Below are 19,489 nucleotides of genomic sequence, written 5' to 3'. Positions count from 1 at the left end.
TCTGTCCTCTTTCTGGGACAGTGCAACGCCAATCGTTTGTCCTCTTCTTGGGAAAGTGCAACCGTGGTCGGAAAGGAAGATAAGCCTTTTGATTTCTGCGTAGTGGGCAGTAAGGCACAACGTCCACTTCCCACGCTGTTAGGCCATCCCGCGTGGGCCCGGCCTGCGCCAAAGCTGCTTAGACGGCCTCCTTTAGCAAGGCACTGAGCTTTATTCTTGATAGGAGCCGGGGATTTCTACCATAATTAGGCCAACCGCATTAAGCAGCGTGCGCCCCCCCCCCCCCCACACACACACACACACACAGACCAGAATTTATCGAAGTTCTCGGTGGCAGTGTTGACACCTGGACGGAAAATGGAAACTGGGATTACCAAACCCGTTTTAACGTTATGGTACTATGAATACGTATGCGTACGATTGAATAGCGCGAAAGCGAGAAGCAAGTCGTAAAACCTCGCAGGAGGACTTTGTCGTGGTTACGTAACATCCACTGGCGGCTCGGGTTGCACGCGTCCCGGACGGCAAGAAAAAAAGGGCCTGACCGCGGTTTCCATTGGTCGCGAGTGAGATTGACAAGGCGGGAGAACCAATGGGCCGCCTCGTTTTCGGCTCGCCCCTCTCGCGTCCCCTCCGGTGCCCTCCCTTCCAGTTTGGCCGCACAGGACAACGTTTGTCCCGGACTCCGATGCAGGCAGCTCTGTAACTTCGACGAGCAGCCGGTGCTCCTATTCTTCGTGAAGCACGTCAACTCGAGCGGGGGAGCTCTTTCGACGTTCTGTGCCCCGGCCGTCGGCACGTTGAAACACTTCGTGGAGTGGAAGTAAAAGAAGAAACGGGACGGGAAAGTGGGCGAAAAAACCGACTGGGAGGATTCAAGCGGGCTCGGTGGGTACGTGGTGGACGCCACTGCGCATGCGTAAAATGCTTAACGTACATCAAACCCACTCGGTGTGACTTTAAAACGCAGACTTTCAACTCGATGACTCAAATTGCTGAGGTTATTTGAATCCAGTTGCGACTTTTATGTAGACTCTTCCTCATAATCGTATACTTAAAATCATTTCGGTAAGTCCACTTGCGATTCTCGACAGCGGACAAACCCCCCCTCCCCAAACTTGCTAGCCGCTAGCATTTCGCTAGCCACCTTCTCATTTTCACTCTTAGCCCAACAAAATCCGCGACGGAAAACGTCCAAAGTGCCCCGCCTGGTCTTTAAACGCCGCGCGGCATTCGACCGACGTCGTAGTGGTCGCCCCCGGGTCGCCCCCGTGCTCGTTATATAACTTTGACGCCGCCGTACGTTGAGCTGTCTCGGGAGCAAGTTAGAAAGGAGGTGTTAGCCGCTATGGTGCTAAACGGACCCTATTATGTGCCAGGGATGCACACGTAACGCTTTTTTTTGATGGGACAGATGACAGTGGACGCCCGCATACTCGCGGCTCTCCACACGCGGATTTTCTCAGTTTAATATTTAAAGACAACGGGAGGGCGTCAAGGTTTAGACCTACATATGAAGACTTTCTTCGAATTATTTTTTCACTGCATTTATCATGGGTGTCAATTAAATGCGGATGTTTGCGATTCGTAGGCTAGGCGGATCCCTAACCCCCCCAGCCCCCCACCACAAATGGCAGCAGTCCACTGTCCAATGGTGCCGTGAGATACGAGTGACACATGACACTTGTCTCCTAAATCCTCTTTAACCTGTTGAAATGCCAATAATCTGTTACAGCTGGCCCAAAACAAACATTTTTGTATAACACTCTCATATCGTATTTTATAAAGCCGCCGAGTATGAACAAAGGAACAGAAAAGAAAGCATTAAACAGTGCGCAGGAGTGCCTTTTTGCTGCAATTCAGTTCATTGCGACGCTCCTCAACAGAAGGACACAAATGAAGACAAATAGTTCGCAGCTCCTCTAAGTCAAGAGTCCCCGACCACCCGTCCGTGGCTCGACATTCGGTACCGGTGCGCACAAAGAGTCAGGGATTAGCTTCCGCATCGACAGTATGCGTCTGCACCGCGCGCACAAGCTCGACCTTGTCAAGCGTTGGCTCGCTCCGAACTTCGGGTATCGCTGTAGTCATAAATCCAACATCCATTCTGAATATCAGCCATTTGCATCAGCGTTGATTGCCTCGTACGTGCTTCCGACTCCTCGCGGCATCCATATTAAAGGCGGCGTGTCTTCCCCGCAGCTCTGCATAGCCTCCTTGCAGCATCTCGGTGAGGCCTTCATCTTCCCCGATGGGTGCACCCTGCGAGGACGCGACACGCAGACGCAAATCACCCGAGCAAGACGACAAGTGTGAAAGAATGAAGACCAGCTAGACGTTTCCCGTCTCCCACGAGTGACTGCGGTTTGAGTTTTTTTTTTTTTCCCCTCCCCCCCTTTCCTTTGGAAACGCGCCACATCTTTCGGACAACATGAGCACGGAAGGTTACCAGTACCGAGCGCTGTACGACTACAAGAAGGAGCGCGAGGAAGACATTGACCTTCACGCCGGGGACGTGCTGCTGGTGAGCAAGGGGGCGCTGGTGGGGCTGGCGTCCCTGAGCTACACCGACGGCCTGGAGCAGAGGCCCGAGGAGATCGGCTGGCTGCCCGGCTTCAACGAGACCACCCAGGAGAAGGGCGACTTCCCCGGCACCTATGTCGAGTACATCGGCAAGAAGCGCATCTCGCCGCCCACGCCCAAGCCCCGCCCGCTACGCCCGTTGCCCGTCGCCCCGGCCACCTTGAGGGCCGAGTCCGATTCCGACTTGGAGCAAGGTGAGTCCCGCCTTTGGCTTGGGACTTGCGCCAAATATGCGCCCAGCCAGCGAGACTTTACATAAGACGGCGCTCCGCGCGATGCGGCGAGCCTCCGGAATGTTCTTGTTTGGCGGCAGACTGCTCGCTCGGGAGACTTTGAGGCATTGCTGTAACGATGTCGCCGCAACAATAAACAGCCACCCGCGGAAGAGCAGCCCGGAGATTTCTCACCCGATTACCTCTGCCGAGGAACTTGTGTTTTGCGAGCGGAATTCCTCAGAAAGCGCCTTTTCGAAACAAACGCTTTGCTTGCAAACGGAATTTGGAAGACAGACTTGCACTTCTGGCTCTGCCTGCAAGCGTATTTTCGCCAAGCGCTACGGTGTTTCGTTTCGGCTAAGAACGCGCTTCTTCAGCGCCCCGGCGGGTCGAGACGCGACAAAGTCCACATCTGGAAACGCTCGGAGCGCGGCGACTCCCCGAAACCTCGCGGAAAGGCCGTCCGCGACGCCGCCTCGAACGGGCTTCGGTCCAGCCGAGGACCCGCGGAAGACGTGAAAACGCTTTTGTTTGTTCGGGCCGGCACATGACGCGGCGTTTGCGAGCGCTCGAGGGCGGAGAAGGAGGACGCTTCTCGGCGTTTTGTTTGCCGACACTTTTGTGGAAAGTCACCACGGGGCGCATTTTGGAAGCGCTCCGGTCGTTTGGACGGGAACGTGAAATACCGAAGGCTCTCTTTAAATGTTTGCGCCGGCGCTGCGTGACCCGAGCGGACCCGCGCGAGAGCCAAAGTGGAGCCGCGCTCTCGTCGGGCGACTCCCCCGCTTGCCGGCGCGGAATGCGTCGGGGCGGCTCCGTCCCGATGCCCGTTTGCGCGTTCGGCAAAACGCGCGCCGGTCTTTCCGCCGCGTGCGGGAGCTTTGCTCTCCGTCCGCTGTCGCCGCCTGGTCGACATGTGAAGCCGAAAATGGCGCTCGCTTGAGCAGCTCCTCTATATTTAACCCAAGCACGCGCTATCTTTAGCGTCCTGCCCCGTCTTGCCCACGCGGTTTACATTTCGCCCCGGTTCAGACACGGGCGGCGTTGACCGAGCGCCTCCCCGTCAACGCCACAGCGGCGGTCGCGGACCTGCCGGGGGGGCGGGGGGGGGGGGGTGATTTACGCAAGGAGGAGGCGGCGCACGGCCACGGCTCGGCTCTGTCCGAAACGCTATCTCCAGGAAGGCCGACTCAGTCAGATATTGCAGTCATTTTTATGGCTGCGATGGAGGGAAGAGGGGGGGGGGGGTGTTTGCCGGCGGGGGCTTCAAATATAAATCCGGCTTGCGAATTAGTTTCTGAGAAAAAGCTGCCATCCGAGTTGGAGAGCCGCTCAAGGGGAAAACAAAAAAAAAAGGAAAAAAATGGTGTGCGATGGCAGCACACCATGTCCGCGCCTCTATTTAGAGTAACATTTGGTAGTCCGTCTCAAAGTTCACTGCTTCTGAGAAGAACCCGCCCCCCCTTAATGTCTTCCAGATGAGCACTTGTCCTACATGCACTTTTGAGTGCGGTCGCAAAAGAGTTTTCTTCACACGCGACATGGCGGCCAAAGAGGAAGTGGCTTTGGATGAAGCGCTTCATTATTTGCCCGAGTGAACACATGCGTCGGCGCTCATGTTTTAACTGCCCGAATTTAAAAAGTAAGGGGGGCGGGGGGGAGTGAGTTTTGAAAGCAAAATATGGTTTTAAGAAAGACTTCTATTCATACTTTGCTGGTCTCTTTTGAAAGCGCAGACAGTCCGACCTTTCAGCGCTGCGCTTTCATGTCCACACCTGCTACTAAAGTTCGAAAGGGGGAGGGAAAAAAAAAAACCTTCGGACCTGGCTTACCTCACATCCCAGCGTATGTATTTGGAAATACTCACTTTTTTTTTTTTTTTGTCAAACTTCACTGGAGAGCCGCCGCTATTTTTTTTCAGCTTCCTGCCAACTCGTTAGCCGAGCGCAGCGCTTCCTGTGCGTCGCTCCTAACCGCACTCCAGAACTCGCCTCCTTTTTTTGAAAACATTTTTTAACTTGCCGCATATTTCAGCAAGGCGGCTGTCGACCAAATTGCTGCTTTTTTTGAAGTGTTGGCTAAGAGACAAAGCGCGCCGCGAGCCCAAAGTGCACCGAATGACATTTCGCCACTAGACACGAGTCTTTGAAGTCGTCGAGAAGAACGTTTTTGCCATCGCCATGAAAATGTATTTTTTGCATAACAATACATGCCTCACATTCCGAGGCTTGTGGCTTTTTTTATTTCCCTTCACTTGAGCTTCGTTGGCCAAAATGTCTTGTCTATCGAACGCGAAAGCGACGGCGTGGTCCTCCGAGCACGTATGCGTCTATCGGTAAACCGACTCGTCTTTGTCTGCTCCCATCCGACAAAACTTCTGAAGCGCGCGATCGCGTAGCCGCGGCGGCTTTTACGTTATCAGGTAATGAGATGCGCGCTAACAGATGATTGCGTTCAAATCAAAGGGGGTGTGGCCAGTGAGTCGGAGGTGTGCCGGGCCAACTCTCGGCCTCACCGCGAAACGGGCTTAGCTCGAGTTTTGGGCCACCGGACTATTTCTTAAGAAATCTTCACCTTGTTTTTTTTTTTTTTTTAAATTCCGCGCAGGCGCGTGGCTGCTGGACCTGACGGAGCAGTTTTCCCTCCCCGAGACTGCCCCGCCACACCTGGGCCGCCTGCTCGACGCCATCGAAAAAAAAGGTGTGTTTGATTTGACCGCGGGCGCTCTCGGTCCGTCGTCTGCTCATTGTAGTTCTGTCAACGAGCCGCTACATAGTAGATGCCTCCAGAAACAAAGTCTGACCCCTTTCCTTTATTTTTCTTTTTTTTAAAGGTCTGGAGAACCCCACGTTGTACCGGACTTTTACTGCAGGCGGCGGTAATGAAGTCAGGCAATATTTGGAGTCCGGTAAGTGGATTTGTCACAATGTTTAATGGCCAATATGATACCGGGGTACACCCCCCCCCCCCCCGTTTTTTTGCGGAGGACATTCGCAACCCACCTGCCGTTGGTGAAAATCGCACTAGAGAAAAACGCCAGAGCGGATTCGGAATCAGCCTCCACAAAAATCATCTCGAAAAGTTGACTGGCATCTGAGTTTTGAAAGGATCCGCCGTACGCATTTGTCGACGGCCGCCGCTCCTTACGTCGGTGTCGGGCGTCAAACTTGACGTGTCCCCTCCGACAAAGGCTCGCGCGTCCCGCCTCCGGAGGCCGGGAAATTGGCAGGTCGGCTTCAGGCGCCCGTCGGAAAATCTTACCGGATGCGTTGCGGCGCTCGCAGACCCGGCCTCGGCGGACCTGGACCAGATGGAGCTTCCCGCCCTGTGCGACGGCCTGCGCCGCTACCTCCAAGACCTCCCTCAGCCCATCGTCCCGACCGCCGCGTACGCGCAGCTGCTGCACGCCGCCAAAGGTGAGCGAGACCCCTCGCCGTTCTCTCCCAGACACAAGATGGCGGCGCGGCACGCATTTTATCGACACGAAACTCCTCAACTCACTGCAGCGTTGTGCCTCATGCCGGCAGATGGCGGCCAAGCGCTATTTTTGTCCTAATGGCGTTCTCGCCCGTGTGATTTGTTTTTGTTTCGGGGACGCTCCGCAGAGGTGTCCAATCCCGACGAGTGCGCCCAACAGCTGCGTTGCATCGCCAGCGGCCCCGCCCTGCCCCCCCAGTACTGGCTGGCCCTCCAGTGCGTTCTACGCCACCTGGCCCGCGTGTGCCAGAGTGCCGCCAAGAACCTGTTGAGCGCCCGAGCGCTGGGCGAGATCTTCAGCCCGCTTTTCTTCAGGCAGCAGAGCGCCAGGTGGGAGAGTCGCACGCACGCACGCACGCACAAAAACGTTTGCTTCAATCGTAACGTGACGACGTCTTTCCTCTTCGTCTTCTTCAGCTGCGAGCCCAGCCTGGAAGCCCACGTCAGGATCATCGAGGTTCTGGTGGCCAGCGAATGGACCGAAAGTCAGGCAGCTCCAGGTAATTTGGCCTCTTGTCCTTTGAAGGCGTCGGCGCGAACGGGAACTTAACCGTACTCGTTCGGCATTCGTGCTTTCGGTTGTTCAGCGGGTTCGTGCCGTCCTTGAATGTTCATTTTTATCCAGGGGCGGGGGGGAGGGGGGGGGGAGAATTGTTTGGGCATCCGGCTCTCTCTCTCGCGCTCTTTTTGAAATGGCAGCTTTACAGTTGCCGCGTCTCCTGCAGAGGCGCCGCGGCGTGTTTTGGGAAAGCGGGGGCAGCGCTCAAAGAAGCTTCTTGATAGCATCTCGTAGGAGTGGAGAACAAAGTCTCCCCACGGGGATTTCCAAGCGCCGCGCGTGCGCTTTGCGGCCGTTGCCAAGAAATGACACGATGATCAAATCGCCTCGTCGCCTTGGCTTTTTCCAGGCCGGCGCTCGGGTCCTCCGGCGATGTCCCGTCGGCTTTGCGCCCGAGCGCGCTTTTACAGCCGTTGACGTTTGACCGGCCGTACCGCGGATGCGTTGCCGCCGTCTAATTTGTCAGGGAAAATCTGACGCTCGCGAGACAAACGGCGCCGTCTCAAAAGTCGACCAGCGGCGCGCCGTCTTCAATCATTCACTCGGGGGGGCAAAGAACACGCTGTCGTGCCCCGTCTGCTTTTTTGGGCGTGCACGCAACTGCGCGCAAGTGGCCTCAAGAGAGCGCGCTTGCTGATACGTCGGTCGTCTCTCGAGTTTCCGGTCTGTTATTTTGGTCACAAAGCGTACTTTCTCCATTAAAAAAAAAAAAAAAAAATGTATTTCTAGCTGTGTTACTGGGGCAGTGAGTGGTCTTTGAGTTTCCAAAATAAAAACTGTCATTATATTTCAAAATAATAATCCTGCCATCTGAGCTGAATGTCCCTTTGGGAAGGAAGCGGCGACATTTTGGGAAAACTCAAATGATTCGGCCTTCGCGCGGTCATCATCGTCGTCGTGATGATGAGAAGAATCGGGGAGGAGCCCAACTTCTCCACTCCCGTCGGCCTGATTTTGCAAACGAGAGCTCTTAAATGAGATGAAAGTGCTTGGGGGGGGGGGGCCCTTGCTCTCAAGCAAAAAAGCAGCAGCGGTCGCCTCAGGTTGCTCAGGAAGTGTCAGACACACACGCATTGCGAACATTTTTGAAGTGAAAGCTGCGTGTGCGCGTGCGTGCCCGCCTCCTCCCGGCGACCGCTCATCTATTTTAAAGCAGCGACAAAAGGTCCACTTAGATTTGGTTGGCTGGAAAGCAGAGCTGCCACAGAGCGCCTCTTGTTTGGGCCCCGGCCGCCTCCCGTTGCAAGCCCCCCGCCCCCGCCCCCACCCTCTCAAAGTGTCCAGCTCAGCAAATATTTGAAAGTTTGCAAGTTAATCATAAGCCGCCTCCTCTTCTCCAAACACAGCAGCGAGAGATAGAGCGCGAGGGCGGGGACTAAGAAAGGCGAGAGCGAGAGTGCCGCTCGCAGCGCCACGCGGGGGAGGCTCGTCGTTAGCGCACGCGACCCATTCGCCGGATTTGAGCGGGGGGGACGGGACGGGACGCGTGCGCCATGCGACGTGAGCCCAAGAACTCAAGTTGGACTTAAATGCGACTTTTTTCGGAAGCAAAGGCGAGAGAGACGCCGGCGAGAGAAAAAAAACATGCACAACTTGCAACGTAAGTCCACGTGCAGCGTCTGCAGATTGGCGACAAGAAACGATCGGGGCACAAATGCGCTTTTCGGGACACGCAAACTTGACGGGCTGAGCTAAAGTAAGAATTCAACCCCCCCCCCCTCCAAAAAATGTGTTTTTGTTGTTGTGGGGCTTTGGCGGGGGGCAGCTCAAAGCCCCACAGTACTCGATGGGCTCGAAAGTTGGAATTCTGGGAGGAACGCGGCTTGCAGTTCCAAAATTGGCCAATGAAGGTGACGTACCGCCACCCGAGCGCATCCCGACCGGACGCCTTCGTCCAGGTGTGGGAGGCGGCCATTTTGAAAAAGGTGGCCATTTTGCCCAACATTCGTTTTGCGAGCCGGCAACCGAATGAGAACGCTGCCGTCATCGTCGTCTTTTGTGTTCACCTTTTCGGTTTCACTCTCAAACGCCGCTCGCCTGTCAATACAAATCCCAAAATGTGTTCAGGCTCAATGATTAATCGAGAACTCGCCGATGAGCAAATTCCTAACCTCTTAAAATCGTCCAAATGCTCGGAAATCCGCAGTCACTATTGTTCCGCTTCTGCCGTCGTCCACGAAAGCAGACTTGAATCCAAATAAATGTCTGCTTTTCTTTTTGAATAAAAGATGATTTCCGACCCGTTACGGCCCGAAGCGGCAACGGAATCGAAAACGTGTTTGTTTGTGCGCTCTTCACTTGGACCAAAGTCCTGCTCTTGAAGTTTTTATTGTCAGATGATCAAAGTCATCGTCGGTTGCAGCCCGAGAACAAATGTTGGGTTTGTCGCGGCGAACGGCGCGGGTTCGCCCGTCCCGGCCTCGCATTTTCAGACTCTTATTTGAGCGCGGCGCGCTCGCCTTTGGCGACCCGACTGCATTCCGCTTGAGCCGTTCCACCTTTCCAAGAAGCGCCGTCTATTTTAGCAGCGCTCAGGAAATGGAGGCGGTTATCCGTGTCACGCCGCGGGATTACCAGCGTATTTTGGAGCCTTGTGCGGGGCGGGCGGGCGGGCGGGGGGATTTGAGCGCGTCGTGCGAACGTGCATTGCTGCGGCACAGCTTGCTCGGCGGCTTTGTGCGCAGGCTACAGCGCGGAAGGGGAGGGGCCGAGCGAGAGAGGGAGAGAGAGAGGGGGGGGGGGGGTGACGAGGAAGAAAGAGTGCGAGGCAGCCAGAGAACGAGAGATGTCGGCTGCACGCGAGGTCTCGTCACCGCAACACGGACGGAACATTTTAGGAGCCGTTTAATGATCCTCTTCCGTGCTTTTTTTTCTTTTGGTTTGTTTTCTCGGGGGGGGGGGGCAATCAAAGCGAGGCGGGAACACGGGAGGGACTTTTTCGCGATGACTTCATGCCGTCGGGAAATGAAGGATGCCAGGGCGCCCGGTGACACGGCTCCCGCCTGATTGGCTGCGGTGAGTGATGTCACGCGTTACCGAGCAGGATCTCCTTTCTTCTTCCCGCGTGGCCATTTTACAAGGTGGGCGCGCGAGAGAGCTTCGGTGTCGCGATCCGTCGCCGCGCGCCTCTGACGGCGATCCGTGGCCGAATGCTCGCGCCGATGATGGACCGGCGACCGGTCCCGGGTGCATCGCGCATGGCGTGCTAGCGAAGAAATGCTAGCAAAGAAATACCAGAGAGTCCGCTCGCGTGGCGACTGGCGGCCAGTCGGTGGGTGGACTCGGCCCGCGGCCCTTGGTCCAAAATGAAGGAGAAGGCTTTCAGGGTGTTTCCGTAGAGGGGGGGGGCGCTTCGGGGTGCACCCTGCCGGGGAAAAGCGGTATCAAATGGACGAAAAGGTGGCATGGCTGCCAGTACAAATTGACGAGCGTCCAGTACGGGGTGTACTCGGCTGCGCATACACGGGCTCAAATCTTGCCAGAGAGGCTTTTAGCGCTGTGGAAGACGTCAAAGCGGCGTGCCGGTGCTATGAACGGACCGGCGGCCGAGTCCGGGTTGTACCCCACCGAGGGATTGGTGTTTAAAAAGAAAAAAAACAACCCCATTTAATGGCGTGTCAATGTTAAGGTGGAGGCTGGCCCCTCACAGCAGCAGGACCCCCCCCCCCCCCCCCCCCCCCCGCCGCCGCAAAGGCCGGTTAAACATAGCGCGCTACCTTTAGCGCCAGCCGTGAACCTGTCAACACGCGAGGAGCGCCGTCGCCCAGTTGAGATTATTCCCGCCGTTCGCAATGTTCCCAAGGCTCGCACGCCATCTCTGTCGCGCACGCGCGCCAGCTGTTGCCTGAGAGCCGCACGCACGCACGCTTGCGGCGCTCCAAAAAGGAGACCCGGATCGGGAATGTTCCGGCAATGACAACATGAGCGGCTCCGCGGCAACATCTGCACCTTTTCTTAGTGGATTTCCTTCTTCCGAATCGAGATCTCCGCCCGTCCGCCGACGTCCTCGCCGATCACCATCGGTGGGGATTTGATCGCCGGGAGAAGCGCTTGGCTTCTGCCGCGACACAAATCCCCATCCCCGTCCGTTTTTTTCGAGTTGCGTCGCCGCAGGAGGAGCGTCGAGCGGAACTGCATTTTTGACGAAACATGTGAAACGTGTCCCCCCCCCCCCCCCCCCCCCCACTCAGCTCTACCTCCCAAGCCGCCCAAGCCCGCTCCCGTTCCTAACAACGTTCATAACAACGGCATGGCGCTCCAGGACGCCGAATGGTACTGGGGGGACATCTCCCGCGAGGAGGTCAACGAGAAGCTGCGGGACACGGCGGACGGTACCTTTTTGGTCCGCGACGCTTCCACCAAGATGCACGGGGACTACACGCTAACGCTGAGGTAAGCGGCCGGTCCGGGCTCCCCGTTGGCCTCGCTCGCTCGCTTCTCGTGTCATTTTGGAATTTTTTTTTTCGGCGCTCCACAGGAAAGGCGGCAACAACAAGCTCATCAAGATCTTCCACCGCGACGGCAAGTACGGCTTCTCGGACCCGCTCACCTTCGGCTCGGTGGTGGAGCTCATCAACCACTACCGCAACGAGTCGCTGGCGCAGTACAACCCCAAGCTGGACGTCAAGCTGCTTTACCCGGTCTCCAAACACCAACAGGTAGGTTAGGCCCGCGCCGACGCCGACCGCCGGCGGGGCTCTCGACGGTTGCCCTTTTAACGCCGACGCGCTCAGGACCAGGTGGTGAAAGAGGACAACATCGAAGCCGTGGGCAGGAAGCTGTGCGAGTACCACCAGCAGTACCAGGAGAAGAACAAGGAGTACGACCGTCTGTACGAGGAGTACACCAGAACCTCGCAGGTACGCAGCATCGGCATTGAGCCGCGGGGCCCGCCCGCCTGAACGCCCCGCCCGCCGTCTTCTCCGTCCAGGAAATCCAAATGAAGAGGACCGCCATCGAGGCCTTCAACGAAACCATCAAGATCTTTGAGGAGCAGTGTCAAACGCAGGAGCGCTACAGCAAGGAGTACATCGAGAAGTTCCGGAGGGAGGGCAACGACAAGGAGATCCAGAGGTGAACCCGCCGTTAGCGTTAGCATTAGCGGACGCCGGAGTCCGCCCGCGACTTCTGACGGGAGCCTGCGTGAATTGGGCGCGGCGCGAGGCCCCGACTGAGCGAGGCCGCTTCGTGCTTTCAGGATCGTGGGCAACTACGAAAAACTCAAGTCCAGGATTAGCGAGATCGTGGACAGCAAGAGCCGCCTGGAGGAGGACCTGAAGAAGCAAGCGGCCGACTACCGGGAGATCGACAAGAGGATGAACAGCATCAAGCCGGACCTCATCCAGCTGCGCAAGACCCGAGACCAGTACCTCATGTAAGGGATCATTTGTTTGCAAAGTCACCCGATTGACGCCGCCTCGTCTTTGGTACGATGTTGTCACGTCGTCCTCGCGATCGCAACTCCAAAGTTCAGCCGATGTTGCGAAAATGACAGCAACGTGGTCTGCCGGCTCGGCGTCAGCTTTGCGTCTGATGTGGCTGACGTCCAAGTGTGTTGGCTGCAGGTGGTTGACCCAGAAGGGCGTCCGGCAGAAGAAGCTCAACGAGTGGCTGGGAATCAAGAACGACAACGCGGAAGAGTAAGCGGCGCGCCTCGGCCAAAAAAATGCCCCCCCCCCCTCCCCCGCTCACGCTCGGTTGCTTTGTTCCGGCAGTCAGTACTCGATGGTGGACGACGACGAAGACCTGCCCCATCACGACGAGCGCTCGTGGAAGCTGGGCAACATCAACCGGCTGCAGGCCGAGGCGCTCCTCCAGGGCAAGCGGGACGGAACGTTCCTGGTGCGCGAGAGCAGCAAGGCGGGCTGCTACGCTTGCAGCGTCGTGTACGTATCGCCGCCTTTGTTTGTTTGTCTCTCCTCTCCCTTTGATGACGTTAAAACGTGAAATTGAAATCCCCCCCCCTCTGCGCAGCGTGGACGGCGAGGTGAAGCACTGCGTCATCAACAAGACGCCGTCGGGCTTCGGTTTCGCCGAGCCCTACAACCTGTACGGCTCGCTCAAGGAACTGGTCCTCCACTACCAGCACACGTCTCTGGTGCAGCACAACGACTCTCTGAATGTGACGCTCGCCTACCCGGTCTACGCGCAGCAGAGGCGGTGAGGCGGCCGGGGGCCCCCGCGTACGACAAAGGAGGCTTCAGCGGCCGCAAGGGGGGCACACCACCCAAATAGGACAAGCTTTTCGGTGACTGCCCGACCAGTCTGAATGTACTTTTCATCTTCTTTTAAGCGTTTCTGTGCGGGAAGGAGCCACCCCCCCCCCCCTCCCTTCCCAACCCAACCCCCCGGGACCCCCTGCCCCAGGACACTTTGAGGCCTTTTCCTAAACGGTGCTTGCGGATTTGAGAGCGCTTTACCGGCCGCTGTGGAACTCCCCCCCCCCCCCCCCCCCCCGCCTGCCGCCCCTTTTGTTTTTTCATGTGCGTGTGCACATGAAATGTTTCTTTGTGTTGAGTTCATGTTGGTGCGAGTGCGTGTGAGACTGTGAAAGAGTTTGCGGCACGGGAAAAAAGTGAACGTGTGATTGCGTGTGTCCGAATGTGAGCGTGTGCACGTGAGAGTACGTTTCTACCCATGCGCGTGAGTGAGTTTGTGCGTCGTTAGCAAGAACTGTCCATGTGACCAAAACTCATGAAAGGGTGAAAGAAGAAGATTGCGTGCGTGGAGGTACTCGCTGGTATCGACTGTCGAATAGCAGACGTGGATCAGCTGATCAATGTAGCATAATGGCACTTTTTGCAACCGGTCCCCTCCCCCTCCCCTTCCTATTGGACGAGTCCTATGGACTTTTGGGCGGAGGCGGTGAAACTATGAACCAAGCGCACCAAAGCAGTAAAAAAAAAAAAAAAAAAAAGTTTCCGTTGAGTTGATTTTCCTTTTGGTTTCTGATCTGCTATGCAATTGTTTGTCCACACTCTGTTGCAAACCCCGATATAAGCTTGTGTAAATATCCACAGTGGTATTTTGAAATGTACAAATGCCAACCTGCCGTCAACATCTGATTTTGTTTTTTTTCAAAATAATAATTGGAAAAAAAAAAAGTCCGACGGAGGGAGGAAAAAGCTATTTTATTAGTCGTGCGTTGCTTCAAACTGCTCCCGTCTCAGGCAGAATGGTCCAGGCTGCTTCGCTCAGAAATGCAGTTGACACGGAACGCGGTTTTGACGTATTTTCATATAACAACTATAGAGAGAGAAATATTTACCCCCCGCCCCCTACAAAGCCGTGGCAAATCAATAGAACATCCGTGATTCACTTTAGTATTTTTCTGTATCAGAAAATGAAATATCGACACCGGGTGGGTTAGCTCATTTCACTTTCCGTTTCCACGCCATCGTGATTAGCATTATTAGCATTATTAGCATCACCATTTGAAACGACTGCCCCCGATTGCACGCCCACCTTCATTTCCCAACTTTGACATTTACGCTACTTACAAAAAGGTTCGGCATATTTGGATGAAAAAAAAAAAGTAAAATGTGTGCGACGGTGTCATGAAAAATCTCCATCGTTTGGAGGAAAAAAAACATTTTCGGACCAATCAAGTGAAATTGGCTCATTTCCCGAGACACGCTGCGTTTGCTAACAAACAAGCTAGCTATAAACGATGAGCGCAATGCAAAAATGTCGTGGCTAACGAGTGGGTGTACATCGCTTTTGTTTTGAAATGTTTTTAACTGAAAAGGAAAAAAAGAAAACTCATCAAGGCTACTCGATGTGTCACATGTGACGTTTTGTTTCACCTTTTTAAACAAGCTGCTGATGTCGTCGTTTCATTTGATGATGAGGAGTTGTTGTTGTTGTCGTCATTTATTATGAGCTTTTTTTTTAATCGTTTCCTCAGCATAACGAAGCATTCTTTTTGTTGTTTTCTCCTCCGGCTTTGGACGACGATCGGGACTTTTTTGCCAGGAGATCCCCAACGTGTTTGGTGAATTGACATGATGGTTTCCCATTGTTGCTTCAAAACCTGCATTGGGCTCCTTTGAAAAAAATAAACCCCCTTTTTAACAAAACCTTGCTGCCATTTTTGAAAGAAAACGCGTTGCCACCGATTGTGTTCAAGTATACATTCCCAGGTCAACGCGAGACCCGCGATGCTAGTTTCGTTAGCCCGTCGATGGCGCGTCGCATTGTGCGTGAGCATTAAGATCGGGAACTTTCAGTCAGCCGCCCCGTCGACAAAAGCCCCCCCCACCCCCCTCTTCATTTGGCAGCTCCGTTGGCCAGCCAGCGGTTGGGCAAGAAAAAAGCAACGCAAAAGATAAGGCAGCGAGTTCAGACAAGCTTATCAGCGAGAGGCCAGATAGTGGCAGAGAGCAGCCGCGTCAGGTCTTGCTTGATCATTGACAGAAAGAGCCGGCACGGCTGCGCTTCGCCGCAAAAGTTCACTTCTCGCCCGGTGATCGGCGCACGGTTACGGGTTTTTTTAGGGACGGGTGATGGGGGGGGGGGGGGGGGGGGTTACATGGTATTTTTGCAGAACGTGTCCCACGTGTTCATTTATATGAATTTTTCATTTATTTGTAAAATGAGTGATTTTTGGTCAATTATGTTGCATTTTTGCTATTTGTAATATTATTTATGTATTATCACATTTCTTATCAAATATTTTGAAATAATTTTTGTTTTTGCATTTTTGTTCAAATATTCTCGTATTATCTTATGCGTGTGTGTATATATATATTTTTTTTTTGGGGGGGGGGGTTGGGGGTGGGCTAACATTTTGAGCATGTTATCTGCAACCTATGTTGAAGAATACGATGGCCATCCTACTCCAAATCATTTTGCCCACTCTTATCTTGATGTGAAATTCTCATCGGCGCTCTCTCTCGGCGACCCATCGGACGGCCTGCGAGGCCGGTCACTGCGTCGTCGATAACGGAGGTGATTATGCGCCAACTCGGCGCGACTGTGAGCAGATAAGAGAGGTCACCGTCATCGACGATTGCACGTACAAACTAGAGTAAATCCAAGAAAGTCTCCTGGGCTGAAACGGAGCAAAAGACCACGAAAACCTGAAATTGGCCATGTCGATTTTAGCAGCAGGCGCTCACGATGCTCAGCGCTAAAGCCTTCAAAGGGCGAAAATCACTTTTTCACCACGGAATTCATGAACCCGCAAAAGAAAAAAAAGCCCAGTTCCAAGCGCTGCAAATAATAGCTGATGAAGCCTCTCCGCAACATGTGAAAGCGCCTCCGGCTTGATTTTCACCGTAATCCCGTTTGAATCCCGTCAAACCCCAAATGAACCCAAGGCTGCTGGGAATCGAAGCCTAATCCGCCATCGGCTCGGCAACCGAGCCGGGTTCAGATCCGGTCGTGTTGGGCAGGGTTTCAAAGTCAGCTTTCCAACTCGGGTTACGATTTCAAATCGGGTTAGGCTTTGAAATTAGGCAAAAAACGCCCTACTTATACATGGTCGTTTTTTTGGGGGCTAAAAACGACCATGTATAGCAAGGCGTTTTTTGCCCAAAACAACGACCATGTATAGTAAGGCGTTTTTGGCTCAAAAAAGACAACCATGTATTGCAAGGCGTTTTGTGAATTGTTCCTTGGTGTGAGTGCTAAGAGTTGTGCAGAGAAGAGAAAATGGACAGCCTCGCATGTTTTTGAGAACATGCAGGCAGGCCCGAGTTGGAATCCAACCCTGCACCTCCACACTGGGCTGCAGACGCACTAACCACTCGACTAACAGGCCGGTCACAAACACCCTGCATTGTCCCTATATGACACCATTTTAATGGGTCTTTTTTTTTTTTTTTGTCTCTGTGAAACACTGGAGACTTTCCATACCCTTTTGTTGACCTTTGGCGGAACCTTTGCGGCGCTGTTGTGCTGCTTACGTCAGCATGGCGCGGTGCAATTCAAGTACATGTTGGCGACTGAGCTGGCCAAGTAGAAGAAGAAGACGACTGCCTGCGGGAAAGCTGCCTGCTCGCGCGGCCTCGCTCAAACACGCCGGGCAGCTTTCAACATGTTGTGTGTGTGTGTGTGCGCGCGTGTTCTTTTCTTTCCAGGAATCATTGTGCCGGGAGCTTGCGTGCTGCATGTGTGTACATGTGCGTGTGCGTGTACTGCATATATATGTATAGATAGATAGAAGGAGATATAGATATGTATATAGTATATCTAGTCATAGAAAACCCACGCAGGCCCGGGAAGAACATGCAAACTCCGCATATGGAGGCTGGAGCTGGAAGTGAACCCTGCACACCTCTACATTGTGAGGTCGGTGCGAACCACCGGAGCATTTTTTTAAGGTGCCTCTCCTCACAAGGGTCGGAGCTTATCCAAGCTGTCTTCAGGTATTTCTTGAACTGGTCACCGACCGGCCAATCGCAGGATACCAAGAAAAACAAGGATTCACCCTCACAATAACTCTATAACAATAACGCAAAGGCCTTTTTTGCCGAAAAAACGACCAGGTATATATAGTAAGGCGTTTTTTAGCCGAAAAAAACGACCGTGTATATGTAAGGCATTTTTAGCCGAAAAAAACGACCATGTGTAGTATGGCGTTTTTTGCCGAAAAAAACGACCATGTACAGTAAGGCGTTTTTAGCCGAAAAAAACGACAACCTATAGTATGCCGTTTTTAGACGAAAAAAACGACCATGTGTAGTATGCTGTTTTTAGACGAAAAAAACGACCATGTGTAGTATGCCGTTTTTTGCCGAAAGAAACGACCATGTACAGTAAGGCGTTTTTAGCCGAAAAAAACCGACCATGTATAGTATGCTGTTTTTAGCCGAAAAAAACGACAACCTATAGTATGCCGTTTTTAGACGAAAAAAACGACCATGTATAGGATGCCGTTTTTAGACGAAAAAAACGACCATGTGTAGTAAGGCGTTTTTCGCCCGAAAAAAACGACAGTATAGAAAGGCGTTTTTCGCCCGAAAAAACGACATAGTATAGTAAGACGTTTTTCGCCCGAAAAAAACGACATAGTATAGTAAGGCATTTTTAGCCTGAAAAAAACGACATAGTATAGTAAGGCGTTTTTAGCCCGAAAAAAACGGTCAGTTGAACCTTGGTTGCCTGGACCGAACACCTGCATGTGTACCCCTACACTGCCAGTGATTGTGACTTGATCTGAACGATAGGTATATTTGGCATGCACTATGGAGGGTTGCCAGTTAAAAAGAAAAAGTGTTTGGTGTTGTATTTTCACACATCACCAAGCAGGGTTCGAACCGGGGTTGTCTGGACGGAACACCTGCATGTGTACCCCTACACCACCAGTGACTGTGACTTGCCCCGCACTATTGGCGTATTTGGCATTCACTCGGGAAATAAAAAGTGTATTTTATTTTCACATGTGACTGAGCAGGGTTTGAACCCAGGGAGCCTGGACCGAAAGCCGGCGCGTGTGCCTCTACACTACGACATATTGTCATTTTTTTCGAGCTAAAAACGCCTTACTATACTATGTCGTTTTTTTCGGCCCAAAAACGCCTTACTATAGTATGTCGTTTTTTTCGGGCTAAAAACGCCTTACTATACTATGTCGTTTTTTTCGGCCGAAAAACGCCTTACTATACTATGTCGTTTTTTTCGGCTAAAAACGCCTTACTATACTATGTGTTTTTTTTGGGGCTAAAAACGCCTCACTATACTATGTCGTTTTTTTCGGCTAAAAACGCTTACTATACTATGTCGTTTTTTTCGGACTAAAAACGCCTTACTATACTATGTCGTTTTTTGGGCTAAAAACGCCTTACTATACTATGTCGTTTTTTTCGGGCTAAAAACGCCTTACTATACTATGTCGTTTTTTTCGGCTAAAAACGCCTTACTATACTATGTCGTTTTTTTCGGCTAAAAACGCCTTACTATACTATGTCGTTTTTTGGGGCTAAAAACGCCTTACTATACTATGTCGTTTTTTTCGGCTAAAAGCGCTTACTATACTATGTCGTTTTTTTCGGACTAAAAACACCTTACTATACTATGTCGTTTTTTTGGGCTAAAAACGCCTTACTATACTATGTCGTTTTTTTCGGGCTAAAAACGCCTTACTATACTATGTGTTTTTTTTCGGCTAAAAACGCCTTACTATACTGTCGTTTTTTTCGGGCTAAAAACGCCTTACTATACTATGTCGTTTTTTTTCGGGCTAAAAATGCCTTACTATACTATGTCGTTTTTTGGGGCTAAAAACGCCTTACTATACTATGTCGTTTTTTTCGGCTAAAAGCGCTTACTATACTATGTCGTTTTTTTCGGACTAAAAACACCTTACTATACTATGTCGTTTTTTTCGGACTAAAAACGCCTTATTATACTATGTCGTTTTTTTCAGGCTAAAAACGCCTTACTATACTATGTCGTTTTTTTCGGCTAAAAACGCCTTACTATACTATGTCGTTTTTTTTCGGGCTAAAAACGCCTTACTATACTATGTCGTTTTTTTCGGCTAAAAACGCCTTACTATATATACTATGTCGTTTTTTTCGGGCTAAAAACGCCTTACTATACTATGTCGTTTTTTTCGGGCTAAAAACGCCTTACTATACTATGTCGTTTTTTTTCGGCTAAAAACGCCTTACTATACTATGTCGTTTTTTTCGGCCCAAAAACGCCTTAC

At 52.6% G+C, this 19,489-nt stretch overlaps 1 protein-coding gene across 4 annotated transcripts; it reads left to right on the top strand.

Moving 5' to 3' along the window:
• The first annotated feature begins 657 nt into the window (after positions 1-657).
• Positions 658-14,912, top strand: pik3r1 (phosphoinositide-3-kinase, regulatory subunit 1 (alpha)). 4 transcript variants are annotated; one of them, XM_086134344.1, is made up of 15 exons: positions 658-888; positions 2,203-2,777; positions 5,406-5,498; positions 5,632-5,706; positions 6,083-6,214; positions 6,404-6,605; positions 6,693-6,775; positions 11,025-11,226; positions 11,312-11,492; positions 11,568-11,693; positions 11,765-11,907; positions 12,032-12,208; positions 12,399-12,473; positions 12,549-12,719; positions 12,808-14,912. In XM_086134344.1, the coding sequence occupies exons 2-15, from the start codon at positions 2,432-2,434 to the stop codon at positions 12,995-12,997; spliced, it is 2,196 nt and encodes a 731-aa protein (XP_085990470.1). In that variant the 5' UTR covers positions 658-888; positions 2,203-2,431; the 3' UTR covers positions 12,998-14,912. The 4 variants fall into 4 exon arrangements, with proteins under 4 accessions (XP_085990470.1, XP_085990471.1, XP_085990472.1 ...); XM_086134345.1 differs by having other exon boundaries at positions 658-892; XM_086134346.1 differs by lacking the exons at positions 658-888; positions 2,203-2,777 and adding exons at positions 4,056-4,440; positions 4,530-4,643.
• The last annotated feature ends 4,577 nt before the right edge of the window (positions 14,913-19,489 follow it).

Source organism: Hippocampus guttulatus, chromosome 17 (assembly GCF_054856545.1).
Source record: "Hippocampus guttulatus isolate MCC_2025c chromosome 17, RoL_Hgut_1.0, whole genome shotgun sequence".
Classification (NCBI taxonomy): Eukaryota; Metazoa; Chordata; class Actinopteri; order Syngnathiformes; family Syngnathidae; genus Hippocampus; species Hippocampus guttulatus.
Note: the sequence above shows the minus strand (reverse complement) of the source record. Positions and strands in the feature narration are given on the sequence as shown.

Bases quoted from the DNA above. Each gene is read 5' to 3' on its own strand.
- pik3r1 (XM_086134344.1), top strand. From the start codon at position 2,432: ATGAGCACGGAAGGTTACCAGTACCGAGCGCTGTACGACTACAAGAAG. The intron at 6,215-6,403 runs GTGAGCGAGACC...GACGCTCCGCAG, and splicing joins GCTGCTGCACGCCGCCAAAG to AGGTGTCCAATCCCGACGAG. The intron at 11,493-11,567 runs GTAGGTTAGGCC...CGACGCGCTCAG, and splicing joins CGGTCTCCAAACACCAACAG to GACCAGGTGGTGAAAGAGGA.